Source organism: Eschrichtius robustus, chromosome 3, assembly GCF_028021215.1.
Source record: "Eschrichtius robustus isolate mEscRob2 chromosome 3, mEscRob2.pri, whole genome shotgun sequence".
Lineage (NCBI taxonomy): Eukaryota > Metazoa > Chordata > Mammalia > Artiodactyla > Eschrichtiidae > Eschrichtius > Eschrichtius robustus.
Window position 1 is genome coordinate 108,596,943 of NC_090826.1, and position 19,474 is coordinate 108,616,416.

Consider the following 19,474-nt stretch of genomic DNA (forward strand, 5'->3'; position numbering starts at 1 on the left):
AGATAACAGGTTAAAAGATACAGTCTCTGCTCTCAAAGAGTTCATGATCCAATGAGGAGAAAGTAAACATCGTTATAATTATGAAGTATGTGCTAATGGCAAAAGCATGCACAGCATGCTGTCTATGGAAGCATAAAGCATTTTGTTGTACTTACTTTAAATGCTATAATAAAACTTGCTTTTTCAAGAACTCATTGGCAAATATTTTAGGAAATAAAGCACCTACTTTTATAACCTCTGAAGTTATTTTAACAAATCTAGTGTTTAGATTTAGAGGGTAATTTGCTGGAAAATACTTAGTTTTCTCTAATGGGCCTGTGACTAAAAGTAACCTGTTCTCCATAAAAGGTGAGAAGGCAAATTTGGGGGTTTCTCCTTTCCAGTTTTACAAAATAAGTTCACATTTTGTAAGACTGGAAACCGGTCCTTCTTCACAATGCATATTAAGTAAAAACATAAAGTAAAATGGATTCAGAGGCAAGCTTCTGAATATGTGTGTTTTGATCAACTCACAAGGTTTTTTTCTGGTAATATTAGTGTTCCCAGGATAAATATAGCACCACTCAGATCTGCAAGAACACACTTCTCATGCTGCAGAAAACCACAGAAGTGTACAGGAAATGGTACAGCTTGTAACTGCAGTACCAATATAGCCCTATCTATGAAGCCAAAAATATACTCTTAATTCACAGGCAAAAATTGGAGCTAATGATAGATCTAATTTGTTTTCTTTCTATCAGGAATATTAATCTGGCTGCCCTTCTTCCAAAAGTGTGAAATCTAAAAGTATTTTGACTTTCGGATGTTTAACCAATTAAAATGACAATCTTAATGCTTAGTATGGCACAAGGTATTAATAAAATTTGAGCTAAATAGAGAACCTCCATGTAAACAAGACTAGTTACTAAGAATGTTATAAGTTTTTATTTGTTTTCCTGAACGTTTACTATTTCCATGTTTTGTCAGTTACCAATTTCTTTTTTTGTCATAATTCTTTATTTAGTGGACATATCAGGCCATGGTCCATGAACTACTGGGCATAAACAACAATCGGATTGATCTTTCCAGAGTGCCAGGGATCAGTAAAGACTTGAGAGAGGTGGTCCTATCTGCTGAAAATGATGAATTCTATGCTAACGTAAGTAGTTTAAAATTCTTTTAAATTTTTTTAGTTGTTTTTATGTAAGAAGGTTAATATTGATTTGTTAGAATGAGAGCAGGTTTGGAATTTCATGTAGAAGGATGATAGAGGCATCCTGTAGATAAACTGCATCTCAAGGGAAGGCAGACTTTTTTCTGACCCTTTAACAGTATTTTTTTCACAGTAATCACATACTTAGTTTTGTACTTTTAAAATTAGAACCTAATTTATTTACTTCCCTCCTGTCCTTAGCCCTTTGTGAAAATGGTAATGGTATTCATCACCAGTGTCCTGGCCAATATCCAGATTTGGTAATGATAATGAAATTTTCTTGCCCTTCAGTTCTAGCTGTATTCAGTGTTCTTTTTCACTTCTTTTAAATTGTCTGAAAGTCAGACTTGTTGAAAGAACTGTGTTTCCAACTTCCTTTTTCACAGAATATGTACCTGAACTTTGCTGAGATTGGTAGCAACATAAAGAATCTCATGGAAGACTTTCAGAAGAAGAAACCAAAAGAACAGCAAAAACTAGAATCAATAGCAGACATGAAGGTAAATTGAACATGTACATGGATGATTAACATGCAAGACTTTGGAACTATTCATGTAATCAGCATTTCTGGAATATTCTGGGTCTGATTTCTGCCTTGATTCCTTTTGTTTGGTTTGAGATTATTTTCTGTAATACTTCTCTTTGGGAAAAAATATAGTGAAAACTTCATAATAAGCCATGTACTTCTTTCCATTCATCAGTCATATTTGGACTATTTAAAGACTCAGTCTACTGACATATACTCGTTCTTCTCTTCTTAAGCATAACAAAATGCCATGTGATTGAAAGTATTAGATGTCTTAGTCTGGGCAGAAGAATAATCCCTGCCTTTTTTTTTTTTTTTCCTTCTTCATACATGCCTGTCCTCATGAAGAAATAACAGAACCCCCAATTGATGTTTTTCCCATGGCAGGCCTTTGTTGAGAATTACCCACAATTCAAGAAGATGTCTGGAACTGTATCAAAGCACGTGACAGTGGTTGGAGAGCTGTCTCGGTTGGTCAGTGAGCGGAACCTGCTGGAAGTTTCGGAGGTTGAGCAAGAACTGGCCTGTCAAAATGACCATTCTAGTGCTCTCCAGGTATCTATTCAATCCAATTTGATGAGCACCTACTATGTGTAAGGCACTGTGCCAGGCAGAGCAAGAGATACAAAGGCAAGTAATCCTTCTTAACCAACATGGAATTTACAGTGTAACAGGGAGTTGAGACAAGAACACAAATTAGTATTAAGATAGATGTATGATAAGAGGGATAGTAGAAGAAAAATGTGCAATCTCAAAAGGTTCAGGCAATTAATTGTTTAGGAGGGCAGCCTAGTCAACTAGAAAGAATGCTAGACTAAAATCAGAAGATCTGAATTTCAGTGTTTGATTTGCCACTGCTGGCTTTGTGACCTGGAGCTGTTGGCTTAATCTCTGAGCCATTTTCCTCATTTGTTAAATAAGTATAATGATATTTATCTCACAGGGTTGTTAGGAAGATTTTAAAGATATAATATATTAAAATGCATTATCTAGGTTTTTATTATTGAACATCTGCTGTTTATTCCACAAACATGTGAATGCCTGCTCCATGTTCATGGTGCTGTGAGGATCTAGTGGTACAAAAATGAATAAGATACCATCCTTTTCCTCAAAAAGTTCAAATTTTAGTAGGGGAGAAAGAAATTTAAACCAGGAATTATAATATATGCAATAAGTGCTATACTAGAGGTATTACAAAGGGATATGGAAATACAGAGGAAGGACAACTGTTTTCCCTAAGGATGAGTCTTCTTAGAGCTTCTTAGAGACGATGATATTAGGTTTGATTCCGGACAAGTAAGTAAGTAGAAGTGCACCAACCAGAGAAAAGGAAGGAAATTCTCAGCAGAGGGAATGCAGGCATGGAGATGTGAAAAAAAAAAAAAAAATTTTTTTAAGGGAACAGAGACTAATTCAATGTAGCCAGTGCTGGATATAAGATGAGGAGTGGTCTTAGATAAGCCAGAAGGACAGATTGAGGCCTGGTTATGGCCATTGAAAGGAGGTTGGGCTTTAATCTTAAAATGATGAGAGCTATCAGAGGATTTTAGAAAAAAGTGACATAATCAAACCCTAGCCTCATGAAATTTACAGTATAAGTTGAAGAGACAAAACTAAAGCATGAGTAACAATTAGGCAGTGTTTCACGTTAATATTTAATTAAGTCAAAATTGTGGTACTGACTATAATAAGGTTTGAGGTTATTAGGGACAGTTTCTTAGAGAAGGTTATATTAAGATGGACCATAAATAATGAATAGAATCTGGAGGAGGATTTCAGCAAAGAAAAGATGCAGAGCTATGCAGAAAATAATAAACAGCATGACCTGTTGAGAGTGGGTGTGGGTGTCCAAGAGACATAGGAGATAAAATTGAATTGGTAAACAGGAACTAGTTTATGAAGACGCTTGTAAGGGGGATTTGTACTTGCTGAGATAGGCAAAGAGATCCAGTGTAGAGTCTTATGTAGAAGTTGATATGATGAAAGCAGTATTTTAGGAAATTTAATCTAGTAAGGATGCTTTGGAGATGAAAAAATTTAAAGGCAGAGAGGCTAGAAGACTCATAGTGATAGTAGTAAAAATGTACAGAAGGGCAAATATGAAAGACATTTCAAAGGGAGAAAATAACTATTTAGTGATAGATTAGATATAAGGATAACAAGACAGAACAAATCAGAGATAATTCCAAAATTCCTGAGAAGTGGCAAAATGTGGTATCACTGACAGTAAGTAACTTGGGAATGAGAGTCCTTTGGGAAATAGCTGTTTCTAAGCCACTTATTATAAGAAGCACATTTCCTTATTAATAGGACCCTATATTCTAAAACTTAGTCTGTTTCTTTCCCTGCTGCAATTCTGCTTTATAAAATAAAGCCAGCATGGTATAATGGAAACAACACAGGCTTTGGAGCCAGACTGTCCTGGCTTATGTCCTATTTCTATGTATCAGAGTTTCTCTGGGAAAATTACTTATTTTGCCCAAGCCTCAGGGATAATGATTTCAGACTTTTAGGTTGTTATCAGGATTTAATGAGATATAAAATGCTTCCCATACGGTAGGTACTTTGTAAAGGTTAGTTTCCTTCCTCTAAGCATAATTTTTTAAAGATATGGTACAATCAAAAGAAAGAAATTCACCCACCTGTGGTTTCTCTAGTTATACCAAAGTCTTCACTGTGATTTATGTTGATAGTTGTTAGTTTTTAATTTTTAAAAATGTTTATCAAGAGTTCCTCTGAAAACACCATCATTTTGAAAATCATAAAGATGCTATTTGCTTTATATTTATGAAAAGTATTTCTGTCAACACTTAATTTTATCTCTGTGTTCTTAAATCTTCACAAAGAACTTTTAGGCTGACTTTATATTTTTAGTTGTATTAAATGCTAATTTTTTTTAATCTATTTTTTTATTGAAGTATAGTTGATTTACACTGTTGTATTAATTTTTTGCTGTACAGCAAAGTGATTCAGTTATACATATATCAGCATTGTTTTATATTATTTATATCATTGTTATGATAAACCATTACGGTTTATCATAAATTCTAATTCTTAAATAGATAATATAAGTACTTGATGAAAGAGATACATAGTAAAAACTGAGTCTGTTAGTTTCACTTGCATCCTTACAGTTATTCTGTGTGTGTGCAAGCCTCTATGAGTGTGTATATTTCCTTCTCTCTCTTTTTAAAATTCAGATGATACCATACTGTACACATAGCTCTGCATTTTGCTTTTCACTTAACTGTGTATCTCAGAGATTGTTCCAGACCAGAACCTAAACACTCATTCTATTAAATCACTAAATAGTATTTCTTTGTAAAGATACATCACAATCTATTTAACTTGGCCAACTTACTTTAAACAGCACTATTAATAACAGTTTATAGTTGGTTTGTGGGCCTAATAGAAGTATTCCTGTGAAAACTTTTTATTTTTCTCAATAAAATGAATTTTTTTCTCTTATTAAATAAAAATACAATTGTGTCCTGTAACTAAATTTAAATTTCCTTATGTTTCTTTATCATTTTATTTTTCCCTTTAAAACAATAGAACCAAACTTAATCACTAGCCAATTTTAGTATCTTTATCTGTATCTCACCATATGGAAAGCAGTTAGAAAAGGCTACTGTAATTCCTTGCCTGAAATCTTATTTTTTGTTCATTTTAAAAGAAGAACAGATACTTTAAAATATGAATTCCATTTGTGATCCACTTTATATTTTTAAAAATTATCTTTTGAAGGTTTTCTTGCCCAGGGTATTAGGGTTTTACAGTGAGCAGTTGATTTGGACTTCCCCATCATAAAGGATTTCTTTGACAACATGATTTAAATAGTCAATAAAGAGAACTTTTGTTTAATAATGAGTAGATGCCAGGGGCCTGACCCCTAGATGGGTTACAGCATTCCTTGGCTTGACCTTAGGTGATAATAAGCAATGAATTGACTTTTGAGTAAAGATGAGGTTTGCTTTATTGAATAGTAACTGTATCATGGTGAGGCAAAAAAAGCTCATACATTGCTAAAAATTAACCTATAAATTGCTGCCACTTCTAACCAGTTATCCTACAGGGTAACAAAAAATTTGATTCAGAAGAATTTCACTAGAACCAAACTGCAATGTACTATCATTGGGACATATGCATAGCCTTGGAAAAGACTCATTTGATTAGTAAGGAAGATTTTTTTTCATACCATAAAGAGAAAAATCTTCAGAAAGTAAATAATTTCTCCCCCTTTTGTTGTCATATTACAGCTTTTCATTTGGAAGGAGGATCTAGTCTTTTTATATCCTTCTTTCCTGACCTTGGGTAAAAGATCTCAAATCATCCCATTAATAACACGTAGTAAGGACAATAAATATTCATTAGAGAAATAAAGATAAAGAGTTCTGTTTGACGCAGTATAGAATAGTGGCTAAGAGCTTGAATCTTTGATGGCTTGGGTTTGAAAATGATTCTTAACCACTCCAAGTCTTAGTCTCTTTGTCTGTAAAATGGGGGGAAATATCAGTACTTACTTCAAAAATTTTTGTGAGGGTGTAATGAGCTAATACATGTAAAGCACTTAATACGGTACCTGGTACTTATAACATTCAATGAATATTAACTATCACTATTTTCAGTATTATTGTTTGATGGTACATTCTCTTTTCTTTATGGCATCTAGGACATGTTTTTTAATTCACTCATGATCTTGGAACTCTCCCTGATTTTAGAAGGGTTTTTTTGCTTCTCGTTAAAATTGTAAGAAAATTGTTTTGGACACATTGAGCTGACAATTTTACTTTTACCAACTAAGAGTAAAAATGATCCTTTTCTCTCTAAACTATCATTTGACTAAGTATTTCAGAAACAGTGTTGACCAGCAGAAGACCTACACCAAAGCTAAATCTGACTAGTCATTAAGTAAAAGAATACTGACTCATGTATTTACCAGTTAGTGGAATTGGGTCCTGCCTACTTTCTATCATTTTTCCTAGATAAGCTCTTTATAGTCCCATAACACTGTTCTCTCAAACTGTTAGATTAGACTCATTATTTAATCATATCAGCATGTTGAAGACGTCCACCAATTTCATCTTGCTGTTCTAATCTTTTGGCTTATAATGCTATTCATTGAGTGTTTTACTACATTACTGTGATAGTTGATAACAAGGTACAGATCCTATTCTTTAGGTTAAATTAAAGCAAAAAGAAAATGGGGACTATCTTTAATTGCAGACTTCAACTGTAATTTGTACAATGGTTTAAAGTATAGGTATGTCGTTACAAAAGTTTTTTCTTGTACTGCTATATCATAGTTTTGGTAGAAGAAAACAGAAAAGTATAAAAGTAGTCAGGCCAAAATAATAGAAGAATCTCTAAATATCAGAAGAAAAGAATTGTTTTTTAATCAATGTCTTTTGAATGAACATTAGCTCCCTTTTGAAACTTGACCTTCAAAGATAGTGTTTTTGCATTTCTTTTCCTATTCCTTCATTGGGCCTACACTAATGTTAGAATTCAATGGAAGATTTTTGAATCTCATCTTCATAAGTGGACAATAGTTTTCTGTTTCACTCTTTATTCAGCCGTTGTTATTATGTAACAGTATACTTTTCTCCCTTGATTATCTCAAGGTTTACAGGAAATTTAATGAGAAAAGAGATACCAAAAAGTTCATTATATAATTCAGTCATATTTCCAACATATAAATACCACCGTGTAACACATACCTCCTATGTAATTAAAGTCTCTCAGATTCTTTTTCTCCTCTTCTCTGGTTAGTACCCTGGAATCTCAATATAATGTATGTCACTGTCAGTCAAGTTGATGAGTCAAGTAGCCATGAGGGAAATAGTTCAAAATTAAGTCAAAGGATAACGTGGGATCCAGGCAGACAAAAAGGCCCTGCTTCTTCAAGTACTTATATAGCTGAAAAAGAAGAAAGAATTCAGCTTGTGTCTACAGGTTTCTTTTCATGAGGGAATAGATAAGTCTAACTGGAACACTGATCTGAGCCATGGGTTGGGTCCTAAGAGCTCAAAAGTAAGTAAAGTACTCTACTCAGCGTAGTCTTGGACCAGATCTGGGCTATCGGATCAGAAGGCCTCCCATTGAGGGAGAGCTAAGAGTCAAGCCAGGGACTCTAAATACCAGTACCAAATCTCAAGGATTAGAAGTGGATTTTTTAAATGGGAAACAGAGCCAAGAGTCAAGATTCAAGGAAAGGTAATTAGAAAGGAGCAAATAGGAAGGGTATAAACTGATTGCTGCAAATAGTCTTTGACTGTCCCCATACCAGTTTTTGTGGGTTTACAGTTACTTGAGTATCTCAGATTTGCTTAGAAGTACAGGGACAGGTCAGTCAGAAGTTGAGTAGATTTAAGGTAAAAAGAGAGTGACTGCAAGGGCAGAAAATGAAACATTGTGCCTGTAAGAAAAGCGACAACAGAGATCCCAGATGGATGTTTTAAACTTATGCCAGGTTGACTGAGATACATATGAAATTGTGTATTTTTACTTGATAATTAATTTGTATCCTGAACTTTCTCCATATTATAGTAGAAATTAGTGGAACATTTAAACAAATATTCTAAATAGTCTGTATTTAGTCACTGCTGTGTGCAAACGTTACCACAAAAGGAAAAAGAGGTAAGGAAAATTTTATGACTGCAGGGTTTAAATCTGTAGAAGAGAAATTTATTCCTTTTTGATCCTGTAAGGACGATGGTAGTGAAATGTTCACCTGAAAAGCAACAATAAGAATCCTACCCAGAGAACTTTCTACTTGAAAGCTACCTGGGAGGTTGCCCATTTCATCATAGTCCCTCTTTAGTGTGAAAAAAAGAGTTCTTAGTCATTAGACCTGGTTGTTGTGAAGTACTAAAAGGACAATGTATGTAAATGCATCTTGTAAGTTGCAGAGTACTATACAGATGTTAGTTGTTATGTCCTCAGAATCCAGTGCCCTCCAAGGCTCTTACTAGTCTTTCAACCCAGCTCATTTCTTTCTCTGATTTCCATATTCCTATTAATAGCATCTCTTTCAGTCTCTCACACTAATTCCAAAATTTAGTTTTTAAGACCTTTTATAATTGATCCCTCAGTAACCAGATGAACTTCTCTTCACTTTGTGTCCCCTGTCCCCCATTGCACTGATTTTCAGTTTTTGGTTTTTGCATGCATATGTTTCTGTTATAATACCACATATGTGTTCCTGAAAAAACCTCACATTCTGCAAAATCATGCACTAAAAATAAACAAAGGTTATGGGAAAATAGGATTATAAGCAGATCACTTAAAATTTATAGAACTAAGAAAGAGAAAGAAAAATCTATATAACTTTGTAATCAGAGCCCTGATAAAATAATAATCTTAATTAAAATGCTAGCACAGTTAAATTTCACTGGCATTTGCACCTAGAAATGCACTCAGACCATCCTTTGTGGTTACTCCTGGGGCTCATGTTTTATTCTTCGACATATAAGGTCTCAAAAATATTTGCTTCTCATAGAGACTTGTGTCATCAAAATTAAAAATACAATATGGGGATATCAGTCAGTTTGGGGTTGTTGTTTTGTTTTGCTTTTTAACACAGAAATATCTTTGCATCCTTTTCATTTGCACTTGCCCTTTCCCCACATAGCTTAACATTGTGGAAAGCACAGCAGTTCTTAAAGCTACAAAACCAGTTACTTCTAAAAAAAAACACTTCTGTAGGATTTTCATCTTTTTTCCTTAACATATTGGTAAAGCTTCCTCTTTAAAGAGGAAACTTGTGCCTGATCTTTTCTAAATATTAACTTGCTGAAAAATTTACATGTAAACCAATATGCCTTCTGTGTTATTCCCATAGTTACCAATCTCATAGAGCTAAGTGCATTAAGAAACATACTTTATAGCAGAATGGAATATACTTGTTTTATCCCCCTTTACCCCATTGTCTATGAACTCACTGAGGACAGAAACTGTCTCCAGCTCATCTCTGTATCCCCTCCAGTGCCTGGCATAGTGCCTTTTGCTTAGAGAGCAATCAAAAAAGTATTTGTTGGCTCTAATTAGTTTGTTCTGCTGCATAATAAATATAAATCTATAGTATAGGGAAGTCCCTTAATGTGAGGACTGATACAACCTAAACATGATTTTGTTCAGCTTCCTTTGCTGTCAGTACCTGCCCTCTTAAGATCTTACGTATTCAGTTTAGAGATTATATGCTGTTACATATTCATATCTCTGTCAGCCATGTTGAGACATATTGTTATATATGATGCTTCTTGGAGATTAAGCCCAGTCCTCCTATGTAAAATTCTACCAAATTGTCTCCATTTCACTGGTCGGTCACTGACACTAAAAAAGGCAGTAGAGTTTTACAAGTCAACTGGTCAGTTCTCTTCTGTGCTGTATTGATTGAAGTGGTAGAAATAGTGGTGGAAATAGTATGTGTTCCTTATTTCAGTGAGGAAATTGCAACCTTTCCTACATGAGACCCTGGACCATCTCAATCAAAGGAAAGAAAAGGGGAAATAACCATAGTTAAATTCATATTTGTCTTAAAGCAATTGCAATGAGAATTTATGTCCTTATTTAATTCTTATCTTAGGCAAAACGCATTTAATTTTCTGTAGTTGAAACAGTTGCTAAACCTATGACTTGTACATTGCCATAGTAGTGATCTTAGTCATATGTATTTTAGTCAGATGTATCACTACCATTCAATAATTATTAGAACTAAGATATTATACATCACCCAAGTGAAGGGAGGATAAATATTAGTTCTCTCTTTTTTCAGAATGTAAAGAGGCTCCTGCAGAACCCCAAAGTGACAGAGTTTGATGCTGCACGCCTGGTGATGCTTTATGCGCTACATTATGAGCGACACAGCAGCAATAGCCTACCAGGATTAATGATGGACCTTAGGAATAAAGGTGTTTCTGAGAAGTATCGAAAGGTAACCAGATTTATATATTAATCCCACCAAACAGGAACCAAACTCTAGTATTATAGCCTTAACTCTGACAAATGATGTCATACTGTTTTTTTTCACAGAAATGTATAATTCTGTCCTCTCATGTTTTCATTTCCTTAATAAAGTTATTTTCTTCCTGTTCCACAAGCAATAAGAGGTTGTTTCTCTTTTTTTTTTAAAAAATAGCTTGTGTCTACAGTTGTTGAATATGGTGGTAAACGGGTCAGAGGAAGTGACCTCTTCAGCCCCAAAGATGCTGTGGCTATTACCAAACAGTTCCTCAAAGGATTGAAGGTATGATATCTCTATGCTTTCCTAAATGAGAAACAGTTGAAGTCCCTGAAGCTGAGAGTGAATGAATATGATCTTCAAAGTAACTTCAGGATTGCTTCTGATCTAGTACTATGTCAGTTAAAGGAAATTAAAGCAGACATCCTCTTGAAAGCTTTTTGTTTAAATACTTTCTGTATTGGAACCGCATCATCATTGGCCCAAATAGCTGAGAAGGGAATAATGAGATATTTCCAGGAAATACCCAAGAGTAAAAAGGCAGACAGTTCTGTTAGTCATAGCTATTTTACTCCATTTGTTTAAGATTTGTTCGGTTGTTTTTTTTTGACGGAAATTAAAGATGAAGCAAACAATTGTAGATCTTTTAAAAATACTAACCTATTTTCTTAAAATGGTCAAAAATTAGTTTTAATCTGCTAGCCTTTCTTATGTTTCCTGAAATTTTTCCATTTTCCTGAGTGTTTCTAGTCTCCTTTGCTACATAGTCCTTTTCTTTTATTTGCTCTACATATCATATAATATTTCCACAAAAGGAAGGGTGTCAGTGAAGAGATAATAAAGGAGTTAAGCAACTGCATTTAAAAAATTCCTTTATAATAGCTAACCTTAAATTATAGTTTTTCATAAGATTAGATCATTTCTAATTGATGAAAATAATTAACTATAAAATTCTCCTAAAATTCCTGCTTGACTCTTGTCCCATGAAATCTCTATTGAGTGCATGTCCTTTTCTGATATGAGTATCATTAACTGTTATATTGCAAGTTCCAAAAAAAATGACATAAGAACCATTTCCCCCTGTCTTAGGGAGTAGAAAATGTATATACTCAGCATCAGCCTTTCTTACATGAGACCCTGGACCATCTCATCAAAGGAAAGCTCAAGGAAAACCTGTATCCTTATCTAGGCCCCAGCACACTCAGAGACAGGTAAGATAACAAAGATATTAATAATAAAAACCAGAGACACTAAGAAAATAGGAAATTTAGGGTAATGTAAGAGACTACAACAAAGGTTATATCATTCTAATCTTCCTTCCCCAGTTGTTTCAGTTCTAAGATTCTTTTGGTTTTACATGTGTCAAAGTTAGATTTAAATTCCCCTACTAAGCCTGAAACATTATTTCTTTTGGAATAAAGAAACAGATATTTTGGAGAGCCCCAAATACTGTGTCCTGTCCTTTAGTATCAGACCAGTTTACTTATGCCATTTAAGGTTCAGTTCCATGGCATCTAGCATTTGGAGTTTCAAACATTAAGGCTGAAAATAGATTTGCTGCTTGATTGCCATCCAGAGCAGGTTGTTACTATTTTTGGTGAGGACTGGACTTTGCCAAATGTGGCCAGTATGTAAACTGAGACCTAATTGACAAAGGCCTTTTGTCACACAGGAGAAAAGGATGGCTTTCTTTTTGAGTATTAACTGAAGGAAGCAATTAATTGTCATTTTAATCCAGTGATTTGTTAGTTTTAATAAAAACAAAAGTTGTCCAGAACAACTTACATAGGCCAACCTGAAATTTTAAATATACACAAATTCTACCTAGTTATAAATTATATTCTTGTGTATTTTTTATTGGGACCACATATTATAAAGAGCCTAATATATGTAGCTGAATCCTATTGGATAGATTGATGTGAGAATTGTTACTGTTGGTATAATTCTTATATTATTTCAGCTAATCATAATCTAAGGCCTTGGAAGAATAGTGTTTTATAAATGTAACAAATTTCTGAAAGGAGAAAAATATTTTGAGGTACATAAATAACTCTTGTATGATAAAATATATTTTTTCACTTTTTTCCTTAAAAAAAAAAAACAACTCTGTAATTTGGTAACAGAACAGAAAGAAAAAAAAAGAAAAAAAGAAATCTTTTTAAAAATCCAAGGTTCAGAAGCAGAACATCTGGGGTTAAATTCAGAGAGTATACTCATTTGGCATCAAAATTTAGAAATGTCAGCTAAGTGGTAAGAATGAAAACCAGCCCAAAGCTATTCACCTACCTGAGAGGCTTTTTGAAAAACAGTATAACTCTGTTAAATAGCCTTCTAATTAACATGATAAAAGTAAAAATATTAATTTTCTTATGAATTTCATATAAGAATTATTGAATAAGAAATTAGCCACTTATTGCTAAAGGGACATAATAGACCACCAGAAGAATATTGTGGATGATTAGTTCATGACAGCAAACCTTTCTAATTTGGGGAATTCATTTCCAAACAAAGTTCAAAATGAGGCTCTTCCAACGAAACGCACATTTATCAGTTGTCAGCATCTGTTGGCATTTGTCACTATTACCTAAATATATATATAGTTAATAATTCAGTTACTTCATCCTTTTATATAACAAATATTTGAATGCCTTCAATATGTCAAGAACTGCTGGGGAAATAGAAGTGACAGGAAAGACAAGGTACCTGCCCTCAAGGAACTTACATGAAGGAGACAGACAGTAAACTAGTAAACAAATAAAGAATATAATTTGAATGAGATAAGTGCTATTGAGGAAATAAATAGGGTAATAAGCTACAAAGTAACTTTGTAGAGGTGGGGAGGGCTACTTTAGATGGAGAGAACCTCTCTGAAGAAGTGATACTTAAGATGAGCTTTGAATTACAAGAAAGAACCAATCTTATAATGATTAGGAGGAAAAGCATCACAAGTAGAGGGAACACCAGAACAAAGTCCTTGAAGAAAGAGAACTTGGCAAGTTCGTGGAACAGAAAGAAGTCCAGTGTGGTTGGAGCATAACAAGTAAGGAAATAAGAAGTTGAGAAGATAAGTAGGGCTGGATCACATAGGGTCTTATAGGCTCTGGTAAAGAGGTTTTTAAAATTTTTAAATGTCATAGGAACCCACTGAAGAGCTTTAAGCATTCAAGTGACATAAACTGAATTATGTATTAAGAGATCACCTTGTGGGGAGAATGGATTATTGAAGACAAAGTTAGAAGCAGAAAGACTACTTAGGAGGTGGCTGCAGTAGTCCAGGTAAGAAATGAAAGTGCTTTGGATAAGGAACCTAGGAGAGAAGGTAGAATCAATAGACTTACTTAATGGAGTAGAGTAATGGGATAAGGGTAAGAGAGAAACCAAGAATAACTCTCAGGTTTTGGGGGGAAATCAAGAGTTTTGTTGTTAAATTGCAGATGCCTGGTAGATATTCAAATGGAAATGTTCGATGCTAAATTGGGAGTCAACAAGATTTTGGTGATTTAAAGCCATGGGACTAGACTAGATCACTTAGGGGAAAAGAAGAGGACGCAGGACTAAGCACTGAATAGAGGATTGGAGTCAGCAATGGAGACTGAAGAAGAGACAGAAAGATAGAAGGAAAACCAGAAAAACTTGGTGTCATAAATATCAAGAAGTGAGTGGTTACCTGAGACCAGTCTTCTGAGACATAAAAAGGGTGAGGACAGTGAAAAATCCATCAGACTGTTCCCCAGGTTCAATGAGTTTGGAAGCCAAATTAGAGAGGGTTACAAGAGATAAGACAAAATGGAGATAACAAACAGTATGTAACACTTTTTAAGAAGTTTTGCTTGAAGGGGTCAGAGAATGGGATTGTAGCTAGAAGAGATTGTAGGCTCAGGGGAATGAGAGATTCTAGAACATACTTATAACCTGATGAGAATTATCCTAAAGAAGGAGAAATAGGTAATGCAGAAGAGAAAGGGCAAGAGTTGCAGAAGTGAAGTCTTTGTGAGATCTAGAACACAAGCAGAGAAGATTTTGATAGGAGCAGAGGTACTTCTTTCACTGTAACAGCTTTTTTTTTTTTAATTAATTTATTTTTGGCTGCATTGGGTCTTCACTACTGCACGTGGGCTTTCTCTAGTTGCAGCGATCAGGGGCTACTCTTTGTTGCGGTGCACGGGCTTCTCAATTGCGATGGCTTGTCTTGTTGCAGAGCACAGGCTCTAAGCATACGGGCTTCAGTAGTTGTGGCATATGGGCTCAGTAGTTGTGGCTCACGGGCTCTAGAGCACAGGCTCGGTAGTTGTGGCGCACGGGCTTAGTTGCTCCGCAGCATGTGGGATCTTCCTGGACCAGGGTTCGAACCCATGTCCCCTGCATTGGCAAGTGGATGCTTAACCACTGCGCCACCAGGGAAGTCCCCACTGTGACAGCTTTGATGTTGAGAACATGGGGGCCATCTTGTTTGATTACTTCTATTTTCTCAGTAAAATATGACATCAAGTTATCAGCTAAAGTACAGGATAAAAAGAGAAAACACTGTGAAATTGTTATCTTGTAGGCTTGTAATCAGATTTACTAGGGAAATGTAGTAGGACTTCTAGGCACGACTGAGTGCCCACTGGAGTTCTGTGGTCATTAATTTAAAATACAGCCCATGAGCCTAGTTGTGTGGTTTTCTCTAGCAACTTTTAGCTGCACTAGATTAAATGAGGAGAAGGCTGATAGCTGGGTCCAACCAGGATTTTAGGAAACAAAAAAAGAAGGAGGGTATTGGATAGTGAAAAAAATATTGTTGAATGAATTGGAGGTATTGATGAGGTCAAAGAAATATTACAGTAGAGGCATTAGCATAAGTGAATTAAAAGTTGAGGGAGTGGTTATTAGAGAAAAAGGTCTTCAATTCAAGATTTCATATTGTGGATACTTGTAATGTAAAAGTTTATGTTATAATCATGGATGTTGGTGGCTGTGAGGGATGAAAGAACGAATCAGTGTGGGTGAGGAGACCAGGACGTGAGATGAGTAATCCACATTGGTGTTAAAGTCACTGAAAATCTTGAAAGGAGCAGGAATGAAAAGGAGGACAGTAAACCAGAGCTGAAGTCTTCAGGGAATAAGAAAGTGACCAGGAAAGGAGGTCAGGAGAAAACAGTGCAACTATATCATAAGCCTCTAAGATAGTGGAAATTTTGAAGAAGGCAGAGAAATGGTTATGAAACTATAGTAGGGGGCACAGAGGATACCTATGCCACCTCCTGGCCCTGTTTAACAGAAAGAAGACCACAGAGGACTTGAAAAGACCTACTAAACAATTCACTTCTTAGTTTGCCATGTAGATATACCGGCACAAGTACACAAAGACATGTACACAAGGATATTTACCAAAACATTATTTGTAATGGTAAAAAAACAGAAAGAAGCTAAATATTTATCAATAGAGAACTGGTTACCTAGATTACAATACATTACTGTGCATTCTTCTTAAGAAATGGCATAACTCTTCATGGGATAATATCACAACTTTTGAAGATATATTAGATAGAAAATTAAGATGCTATAATATTCCTTTTGTGTAAAAAAAAAAAGCTTTATATAAGCATAAATGTGATTGTGTACATATGTGTATATAAATGTCTGTGTTTGACTATACATATATATAATATATATGTGCAAGCATGTATATGTTTATGTATACAGTAAATATTTCTGAAATAAGAAATAAGAAATTGTTAATAATGGTTACCTCTGGATACTGAGACAGTGGTTAGTTGTATACATATCTATCCTTCCCACTAGGTATTGTATTAAGTATTGTAATCTTGAAGTAAGAACTATGTTTTATTAATATTTGGGTTTTTCACAATATTTAACACAGTGCTTTACATATAGATGTTCAATAGATATTGTCAGATTTCTTATGTAGGCATCTGTAGTAGTTGATATGACAAGATTTACAGTTGGGAAATATAAACTAGAGAGTAAATTTGGTTGATGTTACCAGACAATTTCGACTTTTGCAGTTTTCCTGTATGGTATTTTGGCTCTGTATTCACTTAGACCCACCCTCGGCTCTAGGCACCATCTTCACACTGGGTTATCACATTTAAAAGAGTCATTGATTTTAGTCATCTTTATGGTTAACTTAAGTCTCATCATGATAGAACTTCTTGGTTTTGTTGTTATTGTCATATTAGAAGATATCAAAGGAGATCTGGCAAGAACACAACTTTGCAAAACCAGGAACAATTGTAGGAATGTTTTAGCCCTTAGCTTTAAGTTAGTGGTTAACCTGTTTGGCAGTATAGCTATATCCACAAATTGGGTTTGCTCTTTCTCGGCAGATGGGACTCCCACATATCCTATTTATCAGGCTAGATTTTTTTTTTCTCACTCCAGAATTGCTTCTTACCCCTGATAAAAACAAGCAACTTAAACATTTGGTGAGAAAAGGGAGCTATCTGGTCATGCATTCCAGAATTAGTCAATTCAAAAAGGAAGTACTCTTTCACATTTATACAAATTTAGTAGAATCTTGTTGTTTTTGTTTCTATGAAAGCAGCAGTCCTTTCTCATTGGCCTTTTCTCCTACAGTCGATGCTCATATGATCTTTACTACCTGTAAGTACTAGATTCAAAAATTTGAATTTTAGCCATAAGTGTAACAGTCCACAAAGTAGATAAAATACTGCCTCTTAAAAGTTTGTTTTTCTGCTTAACTGAATGATTAACGATTAAAGTAATGATTTCCAGAAACACTATGTGTGAAAATATTTTTATTTTTCTAATACAATAGGATATAAATTGGTTGGGTTCTCAAGGTGTCCTTGTATGTGTGTGTGTGTGTGTGTGTATATATATATATATATACACACACAGCATGAACAGACTGCTGTTTTCTAATGTTTGCTATCTGCATTAATTAATGCTTTTGGTTGCTATGGTGAATTACAGAGCACAGGAAGATGTGTACAAAGAATTGAACTTGTGTATTCCACGTAGCTTCAACCATCATATAAAAATGATTTGCTGTATGTTTTACTGTTGGCCTCATCAGAACATCTACTTTTAAAATTCACCAGGGGAAGGAATTAAAAGGAAAAATGTCAGGGATGTTTTTTTAAATTTTTTTTTCACCAATGTTCCTCCTTAAGCCAGCCTGACTAAGTAGTAGGAGGCTCAGGAAAACATTTATTAATGTTTTCATAACCAAATGTGACATAGTCATCTTTGTTAGGTACACAACTGAGTCAAGCTCTAAGAGCCTATCCCTACATGTAAGTTTTGTCCTTACATTGATATAACCTACACCCACCGTTACTACCCGTGGCATCTTCTTCCCTCTCCATCAATACGAAATACTCTGGCACCCTGAAATTATAAGACTAAAGGATAGTGTTCTCTGGCTATGTTAGAAACCTGCTTGAATTTATTCCTTCCCAGTTCTTGCCTTTCTTTTCCGTAAGAAAGATATGTACTCTAGAGGCAGGTGATAGGCAGAGGGCAGCTATGGAAAAGCGACATCATTTTCCAGGGTGATCCTTATTACTCCACTCAGCTGCTTTTCTTTTTTTTTTAAGATTTATTTATTATTTATTTTATTTTATTTATTTTTGGCTGTGTTGGGTCTTAGTTGCGGCACGTGGGCTCTCTCATTGAGGCATGCAAGCTCAGTAGTTGTGGCGCATGGGCTTAGTTGCCCTGTGGCATGTGGGGTCTTAGTTCCCTGACCAGGGGTCAAACCCGCGTCCCCTGCATTGGAAGGCGGATTCTTTACCACTGGACCAGCAGGGAAGTCCCTCAGCTGCTTTTTTTTTTTTTTTTTTTTTTTAATTATTATTTATTTATTTTGGCTGTGTTGGGTCTTCGTTTCTGTGCGAGGGTTTCCTCTAGTTGCGGCAAGTGGGGACCACTCTTCATCGCGGTGCGCGGGCCTCTCACTATCGTGGCCTCTCTTGTTGCGGAGCACAGGCTCCAGACGCGCAAGCTCAGTAGTTGTGGCTCACGGGCCCAGTTGCTCCGTGGCATGTGGGATCTTCCCAGACCAGGGCTCGAACCCGTGTCCCCTGCATTAGCAGGCAGATTCTTAACCACTGCGCCACCAGGGAAGCCCCCTCAGCTGCTTTTTAAATTGACTTACCAGATCAAGAGCTCAAAACAAACGTGTTACTGTCTAATTCTTCTCATCAGTCACTGTACCCCTGTAAGGGAGAAACCTACTTCCCTTCTTCTTAATGGAGTATTCTGTGTAATTCATGAGTATTTACTCAAGATAAGCTGCATAATGGGTCTCAAGCTAGATTTGTCCCTCAACATCAGGAGCACTGCTTTTGGAATGTTACTGTAAAAAATACTCATTTTCTGGCAAAAAAACTCATTTCAGTTTTGAGGATTTTATTGTTTCTGAATACTGTAACAGCCTTTTTTCTTTTTTCTTCTGTTTTCCACCTAGGCTGACCCTAGATAGTTACAACACAGACCAAACTATTGGTAGAATGTCCTCTGTCTCCTTGATGGCACATTCTTATAACACTGGAATTTTTTTTTCCAAAGAACTCATCCTTTAATGAATATTAAACCAGTTGGGACTGCACTTCAGAAGCCATTATTATCTCAGATCATTGGTACCTCTAGAACCAATATAGTGGGAAAATTTAAAAATATATGTCCTTAGAAATTTAGTGTATATTCTTGAGGGTAATACTATGGTAAAAGTTACAGGGACTCCTATCAGTTTTTAAAATTACAACCAATTGTAGTTTATTTGATCTCTTTCTTATGAAATACACCCCTAAAGATGCTGACAAGA

The 19,474-nt window shown here is 35.2% G+C and overlaps 1 protein-coding gene across 3 annotated transcripts in view; it reads left to right on the forward strand.

The window, feature by feature from the left end:
* Positions 1 to 19,474, forward strand: part of VPS45 (vacuolar protein sorting 45 homolog) — a 74,127-nt gene that overhangs the window by 16,821 nt on the left and 37,832 nt on the right. For all 3 annotated transcript variants that reach the window (XM_068540688.1, XM_068540690.1, XM_068540689.1), the window contains exons 8-13: positions 1,004 to 1,138; positions 1,579 to 1,692; positions 2,106 to 2,273; positions 10,495 to 10,653; positions 10,858 to 10,965; positions 11,770 to 11,891. In XM_068540688.1, the coding sequence (XP_068396789.1) occupies positions 1,004 to 1,138; positions 1,579 to 1,692; positions 2,106 to 2,273; positions 10,495 to 10,653; positions 10,858 to 10,965; positions 11,770 to 11,891 (806 nt within the window). The remainder of the gene's footprint in view (positions 1 to 1,003; positions 1,139 to 1,578; positions 1,693 to 2,105; positions 2,274 to 10,494; positions 10,654 to 10,857; positions 10,966 to 11,769; positions 11,892 to 19,474) is intronic.